At 54.6% G+C, this 25,644-nt stretch overlaps 4 protein-coding genes across 4 annotated transcripts; 1 reads left to right on the plus strand and 3 right to left on the minus strand.

Annotated features, from left to right (window-relative positions):
- Positions 1–1,374: 1,374 nt before the first annotated feature.
- Positions 1,375–3,421, minus strand: N0V96_003967 (uncharacterized protein; the record flags this gene model as incomplete). The annotated part of the gene is made up of 6 exons (XM_053188030.1): positions 1,375–1,689; positions 1,766–1,895; positions 1,952–2,576; positions 2,630–2,930; positions 2,981–3,196; positions 3,245–3,421. The coding sequence occupies 6 exons, from the start codon at positions 3,419–3,421 to the stop codon at positions 1,375–1,377; spliced, it is 1,764 nt and encodes a 587-aa protein (XP_053053992.1).
- A 3,026-nt stretch (positions 3,422–6,447) lies between these two features.
- Positions 6,448–8,316, minus strand: N0V96_003968 (uncharacterized protein; the record flags this gene model as incomplete). The annotated part of the gene is made up of 2 exons (XM_053188031.2): positions 6,448–7,965; positions 8,020–8,316. 2 exons carry the CDS (start codon positions 8,314–8,316, stop codon positions 6,448–6,450), a joined length of 1,815 nt encoding a protein of 604 aa, XP_053053993.1.
- Positions 8,317–22,055: 13,739 nt separating this feature from the next.
- GPP1 (DL-glycerol-3-phosphatase) lies at positions 22,056–23,201 on the minus strand (the record flags this gene model as incomplete). Its single annotated transcript, XM_053188032.2, has 3 exons — positions 22,056–22,549; positions 22,825–22,934; positions 23,095–23,201. The coding sequence occupies 3 exons, from the start codon at positions 23,199–23,201 to the stop codon at positions 22,056–22,058; spliced, it is 711 nt and encodes a 236-aa protein (XP_053053994.2).
- A 704-nt stretch (positions 23,202–23,905) lies between these two features.
- On the plus strand, positions 23,906–25,616 carry NUG1 (nuclear GTP-binding protein nug1; the record flags this gene model as incomplete). The annotated part of the gene is made up of 2 exons (XM_053188033.2): positions 23,906–23,933; positions 24,007–25,616. The coding sequence occupies 2 exons, from the start codon at positions 23,906–23,908 to the stop codon at positions 25,614–25,616; spliced, it is 1,638 nt and encodes a 545-aa protein (XP_053053995.2).
- Between the last annotated feature and the right edge of the window lie 28 nt (positions 25,617–25,644).

A 25,644-nucleotide genomic window follows, 5' to 3' on the forward strand; every position in this document is an offset into this window, starting at 1 on the left:
TGGACAAGGCTTAGCAGAGACAAATGTAAGCGCCAAGAAACACTGCGGACTCCAGATCATGACATTCTGCACTCTCGAGGTTCCCAATTGTTTCTTGGCAATATCAGACGATCGCCAGAGAGAGAGAGAAAGACACCAGCTTCCTACTGCGGTTGTCTCCAGGGTGGGCGATTGGTCTGGAAGGCATAGGGCTGGGTTCGTTTATACTTTTGTACCAGTGGGGCGAAGGACTCCGCCGGGCATATGGGGTGTTGATGATGGGGGCGGGAGGAATGAGTGCCTTAACTTTGTGATGGAAACACGAATCCTTCCGACGGGGTGGGTATTATACGGAAAGACCGAGGAGACTCAGATGGTATAAGTCCCGTTGAGAGCCAACGCAACGCATGCAGATTAAGACTTAACATAATCAATGCAAATCGAGGCAGTATGATGAAGTATCCAAACAGTCAAAGCTCAGTGAAGCGTCTATCAAGCTACACCGTCCTATCCAATTCCGTGCCTCCGACCGTGGCTTCCCACGACAGCACAACAATTTCCATCAAAGAGGCCGGAGAAATGCGACTTCGTGTTGATGCAGAATTTCATTCTAGCATCATGCACAACCCCCTTCCCCTCCCCTACCCCCAGATCTTCAAGGATCGACCCGAGCCGCCTTCGCCCGGGCAATGTGGCACGGCCTAGGGCTGCGACAGGGGGGGCAGAAGAGAAAAAAGTGGGCGAACGTCAGGCCACGATATTCCTCTAGATGACAAAACTGATGAATGGAGGCAGGGTTTCAACATTGCCTTACCTTAAGGTACTTACATGAAAAGTGTGATTGTCGATTATTAATTTCGTCGGGCAACTAGGTCGAGAGCGGGCATAGCCGCGGTCTAAGGTAGGTGACGGGGACTGTAAGACATCGTTTTGCTCCTCCAACCAACGAACGTATAACTCCCGGGCGGAAAACTCCACCCTCTTGCTCGCTTATAGCGGGACCTCTTAGACTTTATAATGTTTCATTGAAACTGGGTATAGTGTTCAGATGTACGTTAGTTCTCTCTTATGCGCCGCAAAAAGTCTCGGTTAGCCTATGCGAAGTTTAAGTTGATCAAAAGATTCAAAGGATCCTACTGCCCATTCCTTCCGATGCAGGACATCAGGAACTTATGGTCTGTTGAGGCAGTTCCAGGTCTTACTCTCAAGACTGGGTTATTTGATTGGCTGTTGTTAACTTGGGAGGTGGAGTTGTCCGTATAGAATATACTTGAACGAACGAACTAAATCGCCTATGTACATATCGCCAGGCAGATAAGGTCTGAATATGTTTACACAGTATGTACCTTAGCTTATCCAACACGCTCTGAACGCGTCGTACGAGCTAGAGAAAACTCAATTCCCAAAGATGTCGAGCCCGTGCTCAACCATCCAACTCATACCGTCCGCCCGCCAGTCGTCCGTCTCCAACACAGTGCCGTTGAGACCAAACACCACGTCGCTACCAGGTGCACCTCCTTCCGTCGAGTAGGCAGGCCACTCACCCAGACCCGGAGCACCATTGGGATCGAGAGAGACGAAGAAATTGACCCACGCTGCGGACATGGTCTTTGAGAGCGCGGTGGCCTTCTCAGTGTAGCTCGTGCTGTTGCCTCCAAAAGGGTTTACGTCGTAGCCAAGGCCGTTGAGGTTGTTGAATACGAATGCGACCTGAGTGGGGGTTAGTCTTTGCACAACAGCTGACGAACCGCGAATATCTTCGCCACGTCACAAGCAACAAACTTACCTCCTGGAAGTGAGTCGCGCCAATGAACTCTGGTACTCCATTCACGGTAACGTCGAAGCGGTATGCGTAAGACGGCACGCCGTTTTGGGACCATATGATGTTGGCCCTGCGGCGAAGGAAGCCGAAGAACCTGTCTGAATGTTAGCATACACATGCCAAGCATACCGGAAAGTCATTGGGACATACATGTCCCCGAAGAAAGCCCCGCCGCGTCTCTGCTGCAGGCCCCGAGCTACGGCAATCTCCTCGCCTGGCTGGATGATGTGTGGCCACGTCTGCAAGCTCGGAATACCGACGGCTTGGTCATCGGGGTATAGGGCCAATGCCTCATCAACAAGCTCCTCGATGCTTTGGCCTGTAGTCTCCTCGACATCAGGAGCCATGATGCTGCGTACGGCGAACGCCATGTCCTCATCAGTATTGATCGGTCCGCCGTTCGGGCCCCTTCCCTGGCCGAATGCAGAACCTTCATCAGAGTTGGATCCGATCAGAATGGGGACCTTTACAAAGTCTCCGCGTTCGAGCTGCGACGTCGCAAAGTCTGCAAGGAAGTCGCCATCTTTCATGGGAATGAAGCTGAAGGGTGACGTGGTTGCGTTCAGCACGGCATTGAACTCCTCCAGAGGTGCTGTACGTAGGCACTCTATCGACTCCTGAGTGCCGACGGTGGAGGCACAAGAGGAGATGTTGCCGACGAAGAGGTCGTAGTTGGTCTGGTAGGCAGTGGAATTGAAGCCGCCGACCATGCGGGGGATGAGCCCTCCGAAGCCGGACTGCGCAGCCGCGCCTCTGAAGAGGCCGTCGTCGCGTCCTTGATAATGTCAGTTGCAAAGTATATCTCGCATCCGAATGGTGTCAGCTTACCGTTGTAGGCTAGCACTTGCCCAGCAACACTCTCAGCACCCGAGCTTTCACCAAAGATGACAACCTTGTCGGCGGCGCCGCCAAAGCTAGCAATATTTTCGTTGACCCAATGCAGAGCCAAGCGCTGGTCTCTGAAACCCAAGTTGGTCGCGCCAGCATCAAGGGCCTCTTTGCCACCGGGGAAGCCAAAGACGGATAGACGATAGTTCAAGCTGACCGCAACGAGGGGAGTACCCTGCTTGACACTATTCTCGACGATGAAGGAGAGGTTGTATCGTCTGTCTGCTGATCCGCCCATGTACTTGTCACTGTCAGCAGTGGTTCTCACGAGGATCCGGCGAAAGAACTCACCAGACCGCCGCCGTGGATCCACACAGCTACGGGAAGCTGCGCGTCGGGAGCGATACCGGCCGGGCGAACAACATTGAGATACAGGCAGTCCTCCGAAGACTCGTAGCCAATCATGTCAGAGCCATAACCAACGCAGTGCTTTGGGTACTCCGTGGCTGTATGCGTGCCGTTCCATGTTGAGTCTAGGCCTTGGGCGATGCGGAATCGTTCAGGAGTCTAGAATGTTCAGTATGTCGTCATTAAACGAAGTTTACAGCCACGTACCTTGGCGTATGGCATTCCAAGAAAAAAGTCCTGGCCATACTCTGCGCTGTGAATGCCTGCGTAAGAGCCATTCTTTACACTGACAACGGGACCGTTGTCTCTACCACGGATAGCGGCGGACCACACCGGCGCGGACAGGTACAGGGCCGTAGCCAGAAAGTACACAAAGAAAGCCATTCTCTTTAGAAGCTGATATTGATCCGGCTGTGGCCTAGGTGTCGGCAAAAGGGGAGATCGGCCATCAGGGACCTTAGAACCCTCTTTATACCGCGACCTCTTCATGTCGAAGGACATCGTCTACTAAGGTACTACGCCGTCCTGCCCCATTAGCAAAACATGGCCACGAGATTTCGCTCGACAAGGTTGGACGGTAATCAGAAACTGGGGTCTATCGGACCGACACGATTCGCTTCTCTACATGGCGAGGGGAATAGCTAATGGAGATCGAATAAGAGACGTTCGCAAGGTTGCCGGCCCTCCGTCATCGCCCCAAGTAAGTAACCAAGACGTGAGGCATTACTTGGGCCCCGCGGCCTGGGGCCGATGCGAGTCGACAACCAGGACTTTTGTTGTCCATAGACGGGACAACTCCGGGTGCTTCCTCCTCTCCGCATCAGCAAAGCAGATATGAAGAGGGTGATCGCACCAGAAGCGGTCTAGCAACTCCCCATCGAGTGGTAATGATGCCCTCTTTCGGAGTTGCTGCCACCGACTAGGGCCATCTCCGCGTGGGTAGCAGTGGATGCCGGCTGTGGTGAACGGCAGAGGAAATCCAGTCGATTGTCGACGTGACAGAAAGCCGGTGGAGGTTGATGCGGGGAGCGGGGGAAGAACCTGGGGTGTCCCTGGGACGAGACAGAGAGCGAGATTGGCAGGTTCGGGGGCGATTGGGAATGTTGAATGAACGATCCTCCACCTTGGCTTACCTTGATTGGTCTTAGCTCGGGGTTCTTGATGTCTCCGATAACCAAGTCCGAGTGAGTACCTTGGTCCTTGCCCAAATGGCGCGAGGGGAAAAGGAGTTCCAGCGTTCCAGCGGCGAACGGAATGCGGAATACGGAAGGCTGTGTGTGTGTGTGTGTCTTGTTTTCAACGTGGTATCCGGGGCGGATAAGCTTAGCCAAAACGTGGTTTTTGTAGCCTGGTCTTCGTGTATCCGCGTGCCAGACGTGGAAAGCGATTGGAATGCGAGTATCGCCCGCATTCCTCGGACCATGTGGTCGAACAAAGAGCGAGCGAAGGAATGTGGATATATCTTAAACTCAATGTGAAGTCAAAAACCAAGCCTTGTCTTTGTTTCGGAGAATTAAAAAGAAGAAGAGACGTATCGAAGAAAGACGTTGCAGATCAGACGCATTCCTGCAGCGCAGTGGGCAGCGACGGGAGGTTTGACATTGTCTCCTTCCCCACACGAACCGCTTTCCCCAAAAACCCAATGCCGAAGGGGGAGGGACCTTCCTCGCAAAATGACCGCTCGGGTGCCATTGGCCCAATTGACTTTCGGAAGAGTGGGGCCGGTGTTCTTCAATGGAACTCTGCTGCGACTTCACCTCACTTCACCTTACATTCCCCCAACGTCAGATGCGCTTAGTTGCGACTGTAGGACTCTGGACATTTATCTCAAAGCATGTGACAAGAGCCAGAACATAAGAGTAACCGTGTTCAATATCAATGATATGTAATCTGGAAGTCTTAGGCCCATAAGCAGGGTAGGAATAGGCATAGACGTCAAATGCGCTGGCTTACCTACTCAAGCGCAGGCGGGACTCACGATATCAGTACATGAATAGGTAAGCGGTGGGAAATGCGCGAACTATATCTAGGTATGCTCAATTGCTTTCATTCAGCCTGTCGTGTTCCCGGTTCAGTCGCGGTTATTCGATAGATAAGATACTGCCAGCGTATATTCACCCATGGAAGTAACGTGACCTGCCGTTGCCGCGGGATGCCCCATCCCACCCAGAAAAGTAAACAACACCACGCCGGGCATCGCGATGCAATTCTACTATGGTGCAATCACCCTCATCATCCATAACTCACCCCCAAACACTTATTTGACAAAAAGGAATCATTCTTGAGCAATGTACCGACTAGATACGTGAAAATGACAAATGGTCAATGGGTCAAAAATGCAAAAGTTCAGAGCTCGAACCTGCGAGGTTCGAGCTCCTATGAAACCATCACTATCAAGGCAGTTCTGTCTCAAGATTCAAGTTTCTACCAGCTGGACTACAACCCGCTCGGCTACTGCGGCTAAACGCCCGTCGACGTTCTGTGTCCCACCGCGTCCGGTGGGCGAAAGGACGGGCACTTCTGACCCCTTATATACCATACGACACTGATGGGAAGGCGCGATACCCTCGGTGTGGGTGGGGACTACACCGGGCAAGCGATTCCATCTGATGTTCACCAGAGTGAACGGGGTGCCCGGTGGACTGTGCGGCAAATACTTTTTTGATTTTGGACCTCCCTAACCTGAAGCTGTAGATAGATCGCTGGCAGAATGAACGCCCTATCCTATCCTTCCCATACCACCCATCCGTCTATCCAAGCCCATCCCGTTCCGACCACCCCATCCTGCACCTCGAACTTTGCAATCCTATACGTGCTGACCTGTTCTGTGACATCCACGCAGGGTCGCGTTCTTCCCCTCACGCTGGCGCGAACGCCTGGAGGTTGAGGGCAGGCATATGTTGACCCAACGCATCTGAAGACGCGTAACCTCGAACCCTTCCGCCACCTGTCCTGTGCTTCCAATGGGGTATCCAGGTCCCTTTTTTTCCTCTTCCCCCCACCCTCTCCAGCCACAAACAGCGCCGCCGCCAGCAGGACATAAGCCGTATGTATATCATTACATTAGGTAAAGAGATTTGTTTCTTTGGTGTATGCAGTAGGTATCATGAGAAAGGAAAATCGTTGCTGCAGACGAAGAGAGATAAACAAAAAAAAGTAAGGAAAAGGAGGACCCGTGTAGTCCAAGTGTAAGGTTGTTCCCCGGTGAAGCGCCGATGGCCCAATGATAAAGCAAATCGCTGTATGTACAAAGTGAAAATCCACGCAGTAGAAAACCTTGGTAGTTGTACAGCGCCAAGTATACATGGTGAGCAAGTTTTTTTTTTGACTGCTGTGATGACAAATCGAACCCCTTAAAACTCTACTCTGCAAGGCCGATGTAGAGTTCAAGCCACGCTGTGAACGACACCTCATTCCCCGTGGAAATCTTGTGCAGTCATGTTGGTGAACTGAAACTGTCTTGACCGTGATTGCTCAGGTGACGGCTTGACTGAGACGGATGAGGCATCCGACCAGTTGTACTCGGTGTTGCCACCGCCGTACGATGAGTAGAATGCCGGTCCCATGTTGCTGGGAGGGAACGAAGGTGTGACTGGCTGGCTTGCGCAACCGTGTGCGACATAGCTGGGTACGCTCGACGACATGTTGGGGAACTCCTGATCGAAACTGCCAAAGCTTGGAGTCGACAGCGGCTCGTCAGAAACGTTGTAGTCGAAAGCGGGAAACAGAGAGTTCGGCATCGTCGTCATCATGCCGGGGGTGTCCGGCGGGGTCCTCATGGTAGGGTCCATGGCATACTGCGGTACTGTCAGGCTGTTTTGCATGCTGTAGCTCTTGTCATCCTCGGCCGAGGACATGGATGAGACGGTGGTCTCACGTAGAGCTTGTTGGCTGGGGACAATTGGTGTGTTTGGGGTTGGTGGCGCTGCTGGGCTTCGCGATATCGGTGACCTTGAGGCCATTTGCAAGAGGAGGTTCTCCTGGGCACGATCGAAGTACATTGGCGATCTCGGGCCTGAACCGGTCGGCTTTTGGATTCCCCTCGGGAAGTTTCCTGTAGCAGATGCAACGCGGCGCATCGGGCTAGGTGCCTCCATGCGTCTGGGCATCTCGATGCCGGTCTTCGGACCAGAGAAGTTGTAGGACTGGCTGCGCACGCAGCTGACGAGGGCAGCGGGCCTCTTGGAGTTTCTTCTGCTGGCAATGTCGATGGTTGAACCGGACTTGAAACGGAAGTCTGGTGTGGAGATTTCGGGAGGGGACCGTGACATTGACTGGGGAGAGAACTGATCAAACTTGTCGAGATCCTCGCTTTGCATTTGCTCCTGCTTGACGTTGATCGGAATTGGGCTAGTCATGCCGTGGGGGAAAGAAGCGAAAGACTCGTCCATGTCGCTTGCGCTTAGGTGGTAAGACGAGAACGAAGAGGCACTCGTTGACTCGGGAAGCTGTGTCGTCAAGTATTGGTTGGGAATCGAAAGAGTCAAGTGGTTAGGTGTTTGTTGGATGGCCTCTGAAGGCATAGATGCCGAGAAGTCGCAGGGTGTTTGGCCAGAATAGAATTGTTCGGGGCCGAGAGAGTAGCCGATGTTGAGATCCTGGTGCTGGAAAGAGTTGGATGAGTCGGGCGAGGCGTACTCTGATTCCGGCTCTTGCGTAACGACCTGTGGCTGCTCATACGTCGGCTCTGGGGTTTGGGTGCCTTCCGAAGGTGATGCTTCGCTAACAGACGACACGTCGGTTGATACGTGAACGGGTGGGAATGGAGCAGCGGACGGGCGAAGATCGTCATCGTGGTCATGGAAGGACTCCTTGATAGTCTCGGAGCTGGTAGACGTCTCGGTAGCCTGTTCAGACTTGCGGCGAGCCTCATTTTCCTGTGTCCTCTTCTCCTGCTTCGCCTTTGCTCGCCGATTCTGGAACCAGTTCTATAACCTGTCAGTGGATGTATTTCAGGAATCCAGGCTGAAGGGGAAAAGTACATTAATCCTCGCAATGTCTACTCTCATCTCTTCGGCGAGCTGCTTCTTCAAGCTGCTGTTGGGCTTGTTGTTCTTCTGGAATTCCCTCTCAAGCTTGTCGACTTCGTCCTTGGCAAGTCTCGGTTTGGATTCGGTAGCCTTTCCCCCGGCTGCTGGGAACAGGCCCCGGCTCATCATCGCCTGCTGCTGTCGTAGCATTTCCATGTAATCATTCTGATACAGAGGGGCTCCGGGAAAAGGAGTGCTAAAGCCATAATCGTATGCTGACGCGGTCTGGTAGTTTGGGTAGAACGCCATAACTGCTGGTGTGACAAAGTTGGCCAAGCTCGAGGGTATACCGTTCAACGGGGGGGCTCGGTGGTTAACACGATGGCGATGGTAACGAATGTGTGCAGAGCGAGTGTAGAACCAGTGTAGTAACGGGGATAGGCATGCGTATTATGTTCCCGGCAGTGTTTAGACGCCGCAGGATCAAGTCTTCTGACCAGAGATTTGAGTGAAAGAGTGACTGAGGTTAGAGGGCTGAGAGCCTGGTGATATTAAGAGAGATGTGAAGAGAGAACGTGGGTGTGAGAGAGGCGCGGGAATCGGAACAGCAGATCGAGAGGAGCTTGTCTGCTTTTAGATCGAATGGGGAACGACAAGCGGGATGAGGAAGGGTCAGGCAGGGCCGCGCAGAGGTGAGACAGCAAGGTCTGCTCAAGTCCTCCAAGGTCTTGAGGGCGAGATAGTCGATCTGTCTAGGCAAGGGCCTGTAGGCGCACAGACGAGGCTTGACTAGAGAGAAAGGGCACAAAAAACAATGACAGGAGGAGTGGGAAGAAGGAGTGACGGGAGAGGAGGGGGGTGAGAGGCGGAAGATGTATTGATGTGTCTTGTCGACCCATCATCACAGAGCGAGCGCTGAGCGTGTGTGCGTGTGCAAGCCGACGTGGGTGTAAGTCGCGCGGTACTGTGTAGGTAGGCGCTGGGGTGGCGGCAGGGCATGGGCGAGCAGCAAGAAGGGGGGCCCTCTCTCGTCGTCCACCGGGTACCCCCCCTTGGCAGTGAGAAGATCATATTTGGGTGGAGGTATCGGGAGACCAAGGGAGCAAGGGGGTCAACTCTCTTGACTCTCGGGCCCTGGGAGGGAAGAGAAAGGGGAGGGTCATGGAGGGTCTCTAGGGGCCAGGGCAGGGCGGACAAGGCAAGCCAGCAAAGCTAAGGTAAGGTAAGGTAAGGTAAGGTAAGGTAAGGTAAGGTAAGCAAAGCAGCGGAGAGACAGGAAAGGACAGGACAGGACAGGACAGGGCTCGAGCCGCGGTCACTTGTGCATAAGGCACAGACTGTGTATCCATACTGATAGACTGTGCTAAGCTATGCAGGTAGACCCAGACCAAACCTTGGGCCTTAGGATGAGGATGAGGATGAGGTGCCGCGGGAGAAGCGGACGTGGCCGGCGGAGCGAGGGGACAAGCAGGCTGTGAGGGTGAGAGTTAAAGTGAGAGGAGAGCCGATGTGTGGATGAGGGTGTATCCATGTCAGCACAGCGCCTGCGCGAGTGAGAGAGAGAGGGGGGGAGGAAACTACACTACATGTCGAGGATGGATTTGAGTGACATTGGGGGATTTGTGCAGTGAGCAGCGGCATCAGCAGCTGGGCTCCTCCGAGCCTCCGACTCCAGCTTTGGAGTATGAGTGAGTGCGTGAGTGAGTGCGAGGGCGAGGAGGACACAGGACGGACAGGAGCAGGGTGGTAGGATGGTTGCACCCACCTGAGCGAACCTGAATTGAGAGTGAACCCTTTACATCCACCGGGCATCCACACGTCCCATTCGCAACCCATCCCATCTCATCCCACACCCCCTGGTTCAGAATCCTGGCCCCCCGGCCCCGGCGTCAGTCCCGACCCCTGGTCCATGAAGCGTCTTTGCGTCCCTGGGTTTGGACGACGCCCCCATGTCAGTTGGTGCCACACTAAAAACTTTGGACTCGACTCCCCTGCTCTGGGCTGAAGATAGGCCCGGCAGGCGTGGACTTGGACGTGTCTCCGTTGACTACGCGGGCGAGGCCTCTCGGTGATGAACGATGGCACTTGTCAAGGCCAGGGAGTTTGTACCGTCCGTGACAAGGCCAACGACTGACAGACCGAATGACAGGGCAGTGACGAACCGCCAAAGGGACGAGAACAAGACATTACAGAATGACAAGTCAACGCGCTGCCAGCCATAAGAGGAGCAGTAGTACACTGTACAAAGAATGGTAGAACTGAGGCAGCGTAGAAAACGAGATGAGCATGGCATAACTACACAATCGAGCGGTGATTTAGAGAAGAGAGTCGGCACTTTGACGGGCAGACGGACAGCATCCCGTCGGCTTCGAAGGGGCTCTTGAAAAATGGCGAGAATGTGACCGAAAGGGACAGGCAGTGTATCGGCTTGACTCGACTCAACCCGAAGCCGGAAGGGGTAGTGACGAGAGGGCAGTTGAAGAAGTGGTTCAGGTTGTGGAGGGCAGAATTGCAGAACAGGAGACAACGAGACAGGCGGGGCAGGTCAAGCCAGACAGTCTCGACGATCCCAATGGCATCATCTGATCCGGACAGGCGACGGTAGCTGAAGTCTGTGCTGCGTGGATGAGTGTTACTGTTTGTACCGAGAACTGTGTGCGAGTGAGCGTGTCTTGTCCATTGTCTGTGACGGGCAAAGATGAAATGAAGCGTAGGAAGAAACTTCGGATGAGCTTGCACCAGACACAAGCTACAGGGTCTGGGTGTTTATGCCGCTGCGGCGTGTAATTTGCCGCGTTGCACTTGCGCAGACATCAGACGCTACTCTGTACGGAGTACACTACAACTGGTTTCTCTGGGCGTGGAAGAAGCATCTTGTTGAAGCTAAAACAACAGGATAGAGCGCAGAGAGAGGGGCAAAAATGTTTTCTGAGAGGGGGACGGGCGCGGACGGCTTAGTTAGTTGCCGGGTCGAGTTGACAAGTCCGGCTCTTACTTAGTGCTCACTAGACGATTGGTAAGATGAGAGTTGGCGCGATGCTCCAGAGCCCGAGAAGTCAAGGAGTACAAAGTAGAGACTCCCTTCCCCCTTTCTTACTGTGGTAGTCGCAGCTGCTCGTCAAGTGATGACGAGTTTTATACGGCAATGACTAGTGATGGCAAGTGTCAATCAAGCTCATGGATGAATTGTGGCAGACAAGATGAAGAAGGCGATTGAGAAAGAGAGTGAAATGGACGTATTGAGATGAGACGCAAAGGTGTGTAGAGAGAAAAGGTACGAATACTCCGTACAGAGAGAGTACTTGCGGTTGCCTGAGGGTGAGGTACCTTACCTCACCTGCAGACTAAGGTACGGGATAGTAATTAATTACGAGAACGCATAGGCCATAGTACTGCCCGTTCCTGTCTTATGTCAGCATCTTCCCCCGCTGACACACGTGTTGGTCGGGATGGATGGTGGAAAAGATACCTGAGACTTTGTCTCCTGCCTTAGGTAATTCATTGTCAGAACATCAGGTTGGAAGCCCCAGGAAGCCCAGGTCATGTGGTTTGTCTTCAGGGCAAGGAGGTATCCGTACCTTAGGTATGGAGCACATGGAGCAGAGCGGTATGGAGTACGTAGACTAGGACATGGTATCTTTACGCCACTTGGAGCTTTCTCCCCCACCTTCGTCCCCCTTGGTCAACTGCACCTCACTCTGCCTGTCCCTGCACCCATCTCCACCGACAGGCCAGACAGTGTGGCATTGATTGACACGATCAAGCATCACACGGACCATTTGGATAAACAAGACGAGAGACCAACGAGAAGATGCACAGAGACTGTCTAATTGCACGCACTATCCGCCGTGCCCGATCCAGAGACAGTGTTCAAGACTGTGCGGGCTGTCCTCCGGTCGTCTACGAACACTTCCCCCCCAACCGTCAATGACATTGACTGTCGACAAGGCGAGGGCCTCACTCTCTTCCTTCCTAGCCTCGCTCCAATCCAACTCCAAGGGGGAAACAAGACTGAGGGAGAGAGGAGACTTACATCAAGGGACGCATAGGATCCATCAATAGCCCACAAGATCGAGATCCATCATCATCCCATACGACATGACACGAGAATACGCGCCTGCTATGGCCTCGGCCTCGTCTTGTTGGATTTGTCTGGTTCCGGTTCAGCTCAGCTGTGCCGGCGGCCTACCTTGCCCGAGCAATGGAAGCAGAAAAAAAACAATACACGGACTCGTCAACGCATCTCGTGCTGAGCTCCCCCCGGGAGCCTGTGCAACACTGCAAAGTGCAAGCTACGAGTCCAGAGAAAGGGAATCCCTTCCAGAGGAACGTCAACGGCAAGGTTCAGGTGCATTTGCCGCAAAGTTGCGGCCCCACTGAAGAAAGTGTGGCAGGTTGAACTTATCAAGGTACACTTGCCGTGACTGGCTTTTCCACTGCATTTCATAGTCCCAACATGGAAATCGACAATCTGAAAGGAATGGAAGCTGCGGGCTAGTACCTTTTTCCCCTACGGATACGGATACCTCGCAGTCGGCTTTCAGCTTCAGAGCGTGCTTACACCACAACCCGCAGCACGGCACTTCAAGAACCACCAACCCTGCACCTTTCCGAACAGATGGGATGCCAGCCCAACATACAGACTATGTAGTGTACGGAATACACCTTTATACTACGGACACACACCATGATAGCGCTCTTTGACAATTCTGTGCTTCCTCGAGTTTCGATGACAGGTTCATGCGTTCGACTTGGTGGCCCGTCTCGGTCGACCTCGTTCCTCTTGAGCTTGGGCCGTCACGTCACTTGCCATCGTCATTTCTGCAAAATGAACCACCCAAGCCGGCTTTTTAGCCTTCTCGCAACGTACAGACGGACTGCCTATTCAGCAATCCGAGCAGCCTCACCACCACTCAATCCTTGCTGCCACTGCCGCCGCCCCCGTCTGCCCACACGGATCGACAGCCTACTTTCTTCTTCCTCGCCGCAAATGGCGGCTTTGCAGTATCCGGCTCTACCTATCCTTGGCCTCCCCACGGGCTCGCGCTTGGTTTGCGTCTTGCTCTGAAAGCCTGCGATAGTGGATAATTACGTCGCTCTCTGTCTCGGGTCGCTGCAAATCCCCATCTGCCTTGGACATGCAGAGTACAGACACATTTGTCAGGCAGTGTGCAGGACAATCGCAGGTCTCAGTCGGTTGCCAGCCGCCCGCATCGTCGTCGACATCTTGGTCCAAGGTCGACATGGACGGGCTACCACCGATCGCCAGGAACGGTACTGACTAGAGCCATGTCACAGCAACACATGCCCGGAGCGCCACTGCGACCTCAGTCCGCGTCCACTCAGCCGTCCACTTCCCGCCCGCGTTACGACGGCACCCAAAGCACCAAAGCAAAACCACGACACCGGATCAGAACACACCAACCATATCTCGCCAACTGAGCAATCCTCGTTTGCCCTCCCAACCTGGTTTGGCCAGAGCCTGCCAGCCCATCCTGTCCAATCCGAGCCCATCTAATCACATCCGTCCGAACATGAGCACCGCTGCTGCATATCTCACCCGGGGCGCCTGGAGGATGCCCCCCCCGCGCGCAATTCTCAGAACACGGCAGTCACCGTCAGTCGTGCCTCTCTCTTGCTTGCTCCGAGCAGCCTGCTTGCTGTGAGGATACATGACTGCCCATGCTGCCACGCGACGAATGGAGCAAGCATTGCGACCATTTCCGGCCGCTGAGGCCCGCCGCTGCGCAGACCGACTGTCGCTTTTGTTTGCCTTTTACTGCTCCAAAGCCGGGCCTGGACAAAAAGAGAGCAGAGACGGCGATGGATTGGGACGAGTTGCTCTGGGGCCCCTCCTCTTCACTGACCCTTTCCGACATCTGCCCCAGTCAGAATGCCACAATAGGCCACTGCGATTCGTGGGTGCAAGCGGCCCCTGTCGTTTTGCTGTCGTCTGTCCCTTGAGCCCGGCCGCGCTAACGCAGCTCAACAACGCCAAAATCGCGTCGCTTTTTTTTTCTTCCTTCTTGGGCTTACCGGGGACTGGAGGCTTTCGCAGCACGTCGCTCGCTGTGATCAACTGACAGGATGGTGGGGTGCCTTGCTGTCCCACGCTTTCCCGATTCTGCTCAGCGACTCCCAAAACGCAACGCTGCGATGCAAGTCTTGGGCAGCCACTGCAGCTGCCGCATCGCCAACCTCGAAAAGAGGAACGTCTAGCAGTCACTTTGGGTTGGCCTACCTGCAAAGATCACCACCTCCTCTGCTGCCGTAAAACTACCAGTACCAAAGAGGCAACTTCATCACTATCAAGCGTCACCATCTTCATCCTTACAGGACATCAACCAGCCCAGACATGTGGCCGAAGACGCCCAGGGCAGACGCCGGTTCCCTTACTCCAGGTACCAGCCGCTGCTCCCGCAGGCTAGTACAATGGGCCCCCACCTGTTTTCCGCTCGTCTCACTCGGCAACGCATTGGTTCGCCAGGTCGCCGAACCTTGACAAGTTGACAATGGGCGAGCCGCAAGCCTATTCCTTTTCTGGCCGAGATCTCGAGGAGGAGAGACAACTCACTCTCTCAACGCTGTTGACTTGTAACTGGTAGCCACGGGCCTACCGCTGCTGCACAACAAAGGAGACGCGATGCACTGATGTGGCTCTCTGGCCAAAGCAACCGTCACCGGCAGGCACACATAATTTTCCACGTCAGATCTTTGTGCGGTATCCGCACGTAGCTTATAATATGCGGAGTATGGATACACAATCATCACTTGCTCGGCGTTCGCACTGTCTGCCACAACCCGGCGTTTCTTTCGAGAACTGGACTGCTGCGACTGCATTTGTGGGTGGGCCCGTCAGAACTCCGAAAGACAGGGCAAGGACGCTCCGCGGTCTGTAGAACTGGCGCCCATGCACCTATGCTGTATCCGTACGGGTCAAGGAGACATCGACCCATCAACCAACATGGAGGGAATTCGTCGTGCGGTGTACCGCATTTTCGGCGTTAACTCAATATGGCCTTGTTGCCTCCTGCGAGGTACTGCGAGTACTGCTCGCGGATTGTGATCGGAACCCGTTGTACAAATACTTTACTTACCACACTGTATCTGACTTGTCTTGACCTGCAGCGGAACACTTTTCTTCTTCCCCGCGAACTAGGCGTACCGCTTCATACACACATTGGACGCTCGTCTATATCTGCCCTCCGTCGTGGGAATCACAACGACCCATTGACCCATGTCCTTGCGCTGGTTAGAGAGCGAAACGGGCTGAAGAATTAGCCAATGGATGTAGACTTGCAGCTTCAGCTCCTCCTTCGCATGATTTTTGCCCACAGAATGTTTGGGCTGCAGGCTTGTTCAGCAGATTACTTCGGCCGTACGAGACGAAGAGGAGCAGCCTCAGGTGTGGTTCCATAACGACGCAGTTACAGCAGAGGACGAAAAGACACCTGGGAATGGCACAAAACTTTCAACTACACAGTCACATAACGAACCAAGCCTTTGGGAACGTGAAGGGCGCCTCTTGTGCACAGTTGAAGCAATCGCCAAGGGGGTCCCTCGCCGTCGATCCTAAGCCAGCAGTAGCCCGGATAAGGCCGTGAGATCGAAGGGCCAGCCAGCGAGGCCGGGGGAGCTGGCAACGGCTTCCATACCATATTCAGATGTAGCGTCTTTACGCTACGGGAAGTTTTGCCTCGAAGATTTCCGCGCCTTTGGTCTGAAGCTAGCCGGGTTTCATTTCTCATCGAAAAGTCATGGTCCCTTGATAATGGGTGGTTCGATTGCGTTCTCTAACCAGACACTGGGAACATATCCACGTTCTGGGCAGCGACCCTTTCTCGAGATTGCTAGACAGCAATAGATGGGTCATCATTCGAGCCGACACCGCCGCAGGACCGCCGCAGGGGTGCAAGCGACGAAGACACGCGAGCTGCTATTCCTGGAACTGGTCTCGCAACATGGGAATGAGAAGTCTGCGAAAAGTCTGTCATGCTCACGGAATTTGTGTGTTGGGGACACATTACTGTGTACAACGATGTCAAGTCCACTCACCGAGCTTCTCGAAAGCGGTGTGGACTCGATTCAGGAGTCGCTTTCGGAAACCTCCGTTACCATGAACTTGAACATCGAGGCATTCCAATACCGAGCATGGATATTTAGCCTGACCGAGATACTACGATTTCCCTCACTGACAGCCCAGACGGCGCAATCTGAAGTCACATCGCGCTTTCCAAGCATCTATCCAAGAAGCGGCTGATCCCAGGCATCCCAGACCAAGTACCAGAGCGCAGACGTGCGGGTTGGCCGCTTTCCACCGGGTGACAGTGCTAAGTCAAACGAGGCGCGCAATCTAGGCCCGCCACAAGCCTCGTTCGTGGGATTTTCTTAAGATGTGCATATTATAGGACCCCCCTTGCCTAGAAACAATTGTCCTGGGGATCAGTTATGCAGTACGCGTCCATCACAACACCGAATCTTCTCATACTCTCATGTCAGGAAACGAGGTCACGACCATAAACTAGACTGAAAATGTCGCCGTCATTGCGCAGATTGTCAAGTGTGATCGGGCTTCAGCCCACCTTTCGCCCACTTCAGCCTACGCTGCCCAACTATCTTGGCTCACTATCCCCGGACATGTTCGCCATGGTACTCTGTCACTCTGTATGGCGATCAGCTAGGAATCTTGGATGGCAGATTGGGCGTTCATCTCTTGCTCGATACAGTTTGACACTGACCGGGAGAGAAGTTCCCCGGAGAGACGCGGCGCCTCTTTCTGTCGATCTCTGTAACTCGTCTGTGGCAATCACCAAGTCATCATTGCCTTCACTCTTCGACCTGTCCTTGCCATAGGGAATACTCCGTAATATGCCTACATTACCAAGTTTGGGACCGAGGCAGTCATTGCAGGTCAACGGAAGATAGCTGGATATGATTCAGCTGGTCCGCACCCCCGTTAAATCATGCACAGGTTCGATGCGGGCGAATTGGATTTATTCGGGCCGCCAACCGTGCCCAGCCAGCAGACAGCAATGACCACAAGTCACACAATTCGCATTGTCACGCTTGACGACTTGGACGTTCCAGGTCACACTCTCATCGAGAACTTCTTCCGCGATCTCGGTCTCACTGGGCCTAGATCGTGCACACAGCGAATTACGGGAAACGGGATGCACTGCGACACAGGGCCAGAACATACACGCGGCAGCACACCTAGCCAGACTGTGGTGTGGGGGCGTCTCCGGACCATCGCTCATCCGTGGGCGTTGTAACCTCACCACTGAAGCCGCTTCGCGATTCTTTAAGGTGGACCCTCTACCTAGCCCCAAGACATCGTTGGCCGTCCTTGATGTCTAGCCAATGCTGCACCTGATTCCCGTTGGAGGGCGGAGGCTGGCATTCACGAGATGCGATTGGCGGCAGTGGGCGACAGAAGCAAGGCAACGCAGGTGCAACGATTGGAGGCGGAATTTCAGGTCCTCAGCAAGGCTTTTTTTTATTCCAGCAGGGTCGAATCGATTCATTCGCCTTCAGTATCAAGCGATGCATGGCCCTGCGAAGGGCGGGGGGCCCAGAACGATTTGTCGAGATGTCAACCTTTCGTGCAAAGGGCAAGGTCAGTCTAGTGTACGACGTTGCGCGAATTCATCAGACACGCCGCTTTTCAGCGGTCTCCGGGGCAAGGCGGGACATGAGGACAACGGCGCCGAACGGTGTATGGCGTTTCCTGGAGAGCGGAACGCTTGTAAAGCTAGCAAAGCGGAAAGAAGACGTTGTCTCACTTCGTCCCAGATACTTGGCACATTTGTCTGTGCTGATTGGGCGGCCTACGACTGTCAGTCTTAGTCTCTGCTACAACACGCTTATCACGCATCACGTCGGCGTTTGACGAGTAACTCTAGCCTCTACTGCGAAGCAGTGCTCTCCTGACGTTGCGCTATGGCTAGAGCGATCTGAAGATCCAACCCTTGCTCGCTGGTTCGGAAAGACTTGCTGATACCAATGTCTTCAGGTCAAATTGCCAAGCAAAGATAAACGGTATAGTATCGCCGGCCGGAGGAGCTCAAACAGACGACAGGCCGAGGGGCGGAGAAGCGAGGGCATTGTATAACGAAGCTGGATCGATCATCTCACCGTCATTTCACCGACGCCTGTTGCACAAGTCTTCTTTTTCGGCATAAGCTCTGTGCAGTATACGTATCCTTGATCCTGCTTCTTTCTCCCCTGTTCGAACTTGGTGATGGTTTGCCGAAGTAGGTACTTCTCCCGGCGGCTCTCAAACGCCATACTGGATCAGGCTGCGCCTCGAGATGTCGATGTAATCTGCTCGTCAGACATCTACCCGTCGTTCCACTCTGACGATTCGACAAACCCTCCCCCGGAGATGATATTCGGCAAGGAAGACATACGGAGCACCATGTGGACTGGATGGGTTCCGAGTGTAACCACTTCTATTTTAGTGTCTCCTTGCAAGGACGAAGAACCCGACGCCGTGGATGAAGTTCAAGGTGTTCGCGGAGTGCGACTAACTGCGGAGTACGATCAATCGGCTTGCCATCGCTCAAGCTTCCAATCCTCCAACACAGGAAAGTTGGGCAACAGATGCCCACTATACGGTACCGAGCTGGCATGGAAAGTTACCTTCTGGAACGCGGGAAACGAGAGAGGACGCAATTGCCTAGTCTAGTATCGAAGACGCCGGCGGTTGACGCCAGTGTCGAAGGCGTGACGCCAGCAAACACCACGGAACATCCGCGCAACACACAAAAATGCCAAGCGACTGAGATGGCGTGCAGGAATACTTCCACAACGACTAGAGGAGTCATGGCCATGCATGGCTCCAGCATGCACATGGGAGATGAAGCTTTTTTTTTTCTCTTCCCTTTCACGACATGCACGAGAAAGGGGTTCGGTATCCCTCAAACCTTGACTCCGGACAGCGGACAGCGGACACCGGAAGAGAGATATGACTACAAACGACCTCTTACGGTAACATCGCCGCAGAAATTCCCCAAGAATCGATTTTTGGTGGTTACGAGTACTTGGGTTTATTAAAGCGCAATGACGATATACGAGGCAGAGAGTGGCTTGGTTAATCAACAGATGGATAGTGGCATCCATGATCCAGATCCTGATCAACTCTTTTTTTTTTCTGCTCCAAAGACCAAGGTGGAAACAGCGGCAAGCGGGAGATTGGGATCAAAATCGGGCCCTGGCGGCCACGTGCGGTGCCGACAGTGACGACTGACGAGATGGATGAGGTGCCGGCCCTGCCCCTGCATTGTGGAGGGGGGTAAGGACAAGGAGTCTGCGAAGGCTCGTTTTTGTTCCTTCACAAATTCACAACCAGGCATGGGATGATGGGGGCACGGGGAGAGCATGCCGGATTTTTTCCCCCTTCGTTATGCGCACAAGCCGCAGGCCCATGCTTCTCATTAAACTTGACCAAGGGTCCTCGTCACGGCCGTAGTAAAGGGACCCGTGGAGGACGCGTGCGACGCAGACAACACTTGCATTCGACTGGGCTGGTGCGTGCTCTAGTTTCCACACATTTTACGGGCAGTACCCCATCTCTGCGACGACACAATTTCCTTCTCGCTCGCTAAACTGAGCACAGCCTCACGACATGGCCAGCCCGAGTCAGTCTTTGTCTTGTCCGCTACCGAGTACCGACCCGGTGCAAACAATGCGGATACAGCCGGACGACCTCTACGGAGTATCGTGTTGGAAGCTTTGGAACCTTTTCTTTGAAGCTCTGGGGACTGGTGGATGCCGGATGCTAAACGCGCGAAAACATAGGCCGTCGCCGGGAAGAAAACACCAGAAGCCCCCTTTTCCTTTGACAGCCGCGCGGTTTTGCCTGCCGGCCCGATGACCTACATCCCGTGGGTCGGCCTGCGCTTGCCAACTCGCACTACTCGAACGCTCCAATGTCATTCGGAGCTGTCACCGTCAAAAGACTCGTTACCCAGGGAGGAATGAGATGTATCCCGTGTTTCAATCTCCTCATGACTTGTCTTGTGGTGACGACTATACTCAGAATGAGATTACTGTCATCCCTTCCGGTGTTCTGCTAGCGCGCCGCCTCAACGATATGGAGATGTAGCTCGACCGAGCCGGCCCTCTGCGTACCTGCAGCATCAACGACCGTTCAAAAGTTAACACCATACTAAGCCTAGAAGCTGTCCACATCAGCCCTCCACCTGATGGTTTCGAGATTGACATTTTCGCGCGCGAAGCCTATGTTGGCTTAGCCTTTCATGTTCCTGCTTCTGCCCATACGAGAAGCTGGCGTCCGTTGTGGTACATGTCGGAATGACATCGTCGGGCGCCTGCTTTTGGATGGCTGCGCTGTAAGCAAACCAATCCCGCCTGGGTTCCTCTACCAGCGTAGATACACTCATCGTCTCTGCCTTTACTAGACACTGATCGTACAGCTGTCTCGGCATCATGCGCCATATTCTCTCTACCGCTGATCGTACCTGCAGCCACCACTAATCTTGCTTGCTCATGAGCGAACAAGACATCGACACTTACAACTGTGCTATGCCAGGAGGGAGGAATCCTTCCGCTGCTGTCCTACCCTTTTCCCACCAAGTATTACGTCCCGAGGAGTATTGATAGACGACCTTTGTTCCACTCAACGGGTTATACATGTTCACTATTTGGAGCGACACACCCACGGTTCAGGCACGAAGATCTCCGAAGTTGCCTGCCAGATGCCGAATTCTAATTCGCCTCGCAGGCTTGTCCAGTGTTGGTGCCCTGAGAGAGCAAAGCACACACAGTCTGCAAGCAGCCAGGTCCGTCAGCATGAAGCTCCGAAGCTGACAAGTGCTGTTTGTGCTTTCGGGACCTTGCAGCTCCGAATCACGAAAGATGGCCCAGACCGATGTAGTTTGCCCTTGTAGTAGGCCGCAGCGGGTTTGTTCGTTATGCAAAGTTACGCCACATCCACGGTCTCGGGACCGCTCCGCTCAGCTCTGCAAAGACGAAGATAGGTCAACTAGAGACCATTGTACCGGATGCGCTCGGCAAGCTCGCTCTCTCAGACTCTCTCGTATACGACCTCTTTTTCGTGAAACGACCGCGGGCTTTTGCGGTTTGCTTTTTGCCTGTCCAGATGCGGTGCATCGACCGGGCTGAGACCTCTTAACTTTGCTTTTTTTTTTTTCCTGCCTCCAAGGTCGCGAGATCGCAGCAATCACCCATGATTGGGGGGAAAGACCCCCAAGGAACATGGGGCCATAACGAGACGAGACGAGGATGTGTCGCGATATGTGCTTGATCTTTCCTGCACCGTGAGCTGGATCATCGCCGACGCAAGCTACTTTGTGGAAGCCCTGTGGCCAGTTCCAATACTCTCCCGCGTTTGTAGGCGAAATCAAAGGAGCGGCGGCCAGGCGAGTTGAAGTCATGGACTCACCTGACTCGGCCGAAGAAGGGTATTCTTGGATCCTGGGGTTGCACATGTCGAGTACACAACATACGCGGGACTTTGTCACCAAGGCCAAAGACATTGTCTTGGGCCCTTTGGGGTACCTCAACTCGGTTCGGCACACGCCCCCCTTCGGTGAAGGTAGACGGATGATGATGTTGTTTGTTTTGTTGTTGCACTGAGCTGCTGCCCCGGAACAAAATAAACATCACGGAACTCACGCGACACCGTCTTTTTTTATTTTTATTTTTATTTTTTAGGGACCTTCAGGCTTGGGAGAAAGGGAACTCCGTTTCAAGAACTATTTCTCATCTGAATCCAACAAGTGCTCCCTCGATGAGACGACGGCGGGGAAAGAAGATTAGTTTGTGTTTGCCCTTTCTCGCGCACTGGCCGGTTGATAGGTTTTGCCGTTCATCATCTCTGTCCTTTACTCCCTTGTATGGGGCTCCAAGGACTTATTTGGCTCCAAGGGCCAAGGGAACGGTCGAAAGCGTACGATGTTGTCATACTAAAGTCTAAACAAGCTAAGTCTATTCTTGCTCTATCGATTTACTAGCAGAGCCTCCATTCCTCACACCAGAGTAGTCAATCAGTCATAGACACTACACTAAGGCTTCGAAACGAGGGCGTCGGTAAACTCTAGCGTGACGACACCGTCGCGACTCTCCACGACCTTTACGGAATCGAGGTCTCTGACGATCCAATCGGGCTCCGCGCTCGCGACCTGCTCAACGGTGTGGCTCGTGACGAGGCCCAGCACCTTGCACCCGGCCTCCTTACCGGCCCTGATGCCGGCGGGGCTGTCCTCGAGGACGAGCACCTGCTTGGACGCGTCCTGTAGGCCGAGCTTTTCGCGGCCGATGCGGTAGCAGGTCGGGTCCGGCTTGCCGTTCTCGACGGACTCGGCGGTGACGAGGTGTCGAGGCTGCGGCAGCTTGAGCGCGTCGAGCCACCCGCCCACAAGGGGTTCCGTCCCCGAGGTGACGATGGCCCAGGGAGCCGATTTCGCGATGAGGGCGTCGAGGAGTGCCCTTGCCCCAGGGATCTCGACGGCGTCTCCTCCGTAGAGTTTCGGGAGGCGGCCCTCCATCTCACGCGTGTCTGTTCATCTCCTGTTAGCCTTTTCTTCGCGAACCCCTGAGTTCATCACCATCCCCCATAACCCCCTTGCGTCATGTAGGTGAACATGCATGAATAAAAGTTGGGGAAACCTGACAGACGGCGCGCCGGTGAGTCGTGTTTAGGTAGGTGAAGCAAGGCAAGGGGGAAGGTTAGAATCAGGAACAGGAACCAAAAACACGAGATCAGACAAAACAGAGATCTGAGATTTTTTTTGGCCTGTGTGTGTGTGTGTTTGTGTGTAGGTAGGTACTCACACTCCCAATTTGCTTTTTCAGGGGCCAGAATCTTCAAGATGTCGATACTCCGGCGGCCGTGCGAGGTCTCGAGGATGACTTCGGGCGCGACTCCTATTTCGTTGCCGACGCTGCAAGGGAGAGAAGAAGAAGGCCGGTGTTAGTGGGTTTTTTTTCGAGAGAGAGAGATGAGATGAGAGAGAGAGAGGGCGCAACAACCAACCCCTCATGCAAGGGATGGAATGGTGATGATGATGCTGATGAACCGGTGGAGACCGTTGGCTTCCTTACGTATGCCAGTGCTTCACGACGGCCTCTGTTGAGTCGATGATGGTGCCGTCCATGTCGAAGAGGAAGCCATCAAAGGTGATGCGTTGTGGAGGGGCCGTGTACGACATGGTTGAGTCTGGTAGATGGGGTAAGCGGTTATCCCTCTGATGTGAGTTGTGAGTGTATACCTGAAGAGATGAATGATTTATGTGTTGGGTCTATGTTTACGGTCTTTTTATGTGATCTAAGATGGGCAGTGAAGAGAAAGTGATCGTTTCCATGAGTCTAGTTGAGATTATGAGCTGAAGTTGAGTGAGATATGACTCTGAAAGGATCGTTGAAGTTCCGAGTCGGCGACGACAACCTTGGTAATCCGCCTTTCGCCAGCCCACTATTTGAGCTGCGGCATCTTTCCAGCGGCCAAAAACACCGAGACGGGCATTTTTGTCCACCGGAAGGGCCCTCTCTGACGCTGCAGCAGCGGCACTGCGGCAGCACCGAGCGTCTGCGGTCCACCGGTTCCAGCACGCCTTTTTTCCCCATCGACATTTCTTTATTATGTCAGCCGTCGCGGGGCAAAGTTGACCATGGCGGGGCTCCTTCATTGGGATTAGTGGCAGGCGGTGAGGACATCTTGGTGGGGAGCGATAGCGATAGCAGGAGCGGTGTGCTCTGGCAGAACCCGACCTCCCACTAAATTTTTGAAAGTTGCACTGCAAGGACTGAGCGAAGCGCCAGGAAAGTTTTGCGGCGGTCGAGGTAGCAAAGTACCAACCGAAGCTCACCCCCATACAACAAAAATCTTGCCAAATCACCTTGGTTAGATATCACGATGGCTGGCTCAATCAACAAACCCAAGAGTATGTGACTGTACCCTATGAATTGTTCAATGTCTTTTGTGTTATTCCTCTTTAACTAACAGCATCGTCGCAGAGCCAAAGTCCAAGAGGACGACGGTTCGCCTTCGCCACAAGATCGAGAAGAAGTCGGCGGCGAAGCAGAGGAAAGACAGAAAGAAGGCCAAACAGAACCCGGAATGGCGCACCAAGCTCAAGAAGGACCCGGGTATTCCGAACCTGTTCCCCTACAAGGAGAAGATCCTCGAGGAGATTGAAGAGAACAAGCTGCGCAAGCAGGAGGAGAACCAGAAGCGTCGCGAAATGGCAAAGGCCGCCAAGACGGGCGCCACCGTCGCCGGTGCGACCGGACAGCAGGTCGACGTGGCCGACGACGACATGATGGTTGAGGACGACGATGAGGAGGACGACGGCGACGACTCGAACCCCATGGCCGCCCTTCTGCGCAGCGCGAGGGCCGCCGCCGAGACGTACGAAAAGGAGTTGCGCGACGACGATGACGACGAGATGGACTCGGACGACGACTCGGGCGACGACTCTGACGCGCCCGCCGAGATCCCCGTCGGCAACGCCACCTCCCGCAAGGCCTTTGACAAGGTCTTCAAGAACGTCGTCGAGCAGGCCGACGTCATCCTCTACGTCCTCGACGCTCGCGACCCAGAATCCACTCGCTCCCGCGACGTCGAGCGCAGCGTCATGGCCGCCGCCAGCGGCGGCAAGCGCCTCATCCTCGTCGTCAACAAGATCGATCTCGTGCCCCCCAAGGTCCTCAAGGACTGGCTCGTCCACCTCCGCCGCTCCTTCCCGACCCTGCCCCTGCGCGCCTCCAACCCGGCGCCCAACGCCCACACCTTTAACCACAAGGAGCTCACCGTCCAAAAGACGTCGTCCGACCTCTTCCGCGCCCTCAAGTCCTACGCCGCCAGCAAGCAGCTCAAGCGCGCCGTCTCCGTCGGCGTCATCGGCTACCCCAACGTCGGCAAGTCCTCCGTCATCAACGCCCTCCTCGGCCGTCTCTCCGGTGGCCGCGGCGCCTCAAAGGCCTGCCCCGCCGGCGCCGAGGCCGGCGTCACCACGAGCATCCGCGCCGTCAAGATCGACAGCAAGCTCACCCTCCTCGACTCCCCCGGTATCGTATTCCCCTCCGCCAAGAACGCCTCCACATCGGGCCTCGTCTCCCTCAAGAACGCGACCGACGCCCACGCCCACCTCGTGCTCCTCAACGCCGTCCCGCCCAAGAACATCGAGGACCCCATCCCGGCCGTCACCCTCCTCCTCCGCCGCCTCGCCGCTTCCCCCGACCTGCTGCAGAAGCTGACCGACGCCTACGACCTGCCGACGCTGCTGCCCAGCCGTACCGACGGCGACATCACGACCGATTTCCTGGTGCAGGTCGCGCGGAAGCGCGGTCGTCTGGGACGCGGCGGTATTCCCAACATCAACGCCGCCGCCATGACCGTCGTCACTGACTGGCGCGACGGCCGCATCCAGGGCTGGGTTGAGGCGCCTGTCCTGGCTGTCCAGAGCGATGCCAAGGGTGCCGCGCCTGCTGCCCCCGTCGCTGACGACGTTGCTGCTGCGGACCAGAAGACTATTGTCACGGAGTGGGCCAAAGAGTTTGACCTCGGTGACTTGTTCAGTGGCCTTGCTGCTGCTGGCGATGAGGATGAGGCGATGGAGCAGTAAGGGGTGTTGCGGTATAGTAATGGAGAGA

This window comes from Colletotrichum fioriniae (assembly GCF_027942845.1).
Source record: "Colletotrichum fioriniae strain IMI 355084 chromosome Unknown scaffold_4, whole genome shotgun sequence".
NCBI lineage: Eukaryota > Fungi > Ascomycota > Sordariomycetes > Glomerellales > Glomerellaceae > Colletotrichum > Colletotrichum fioriniae.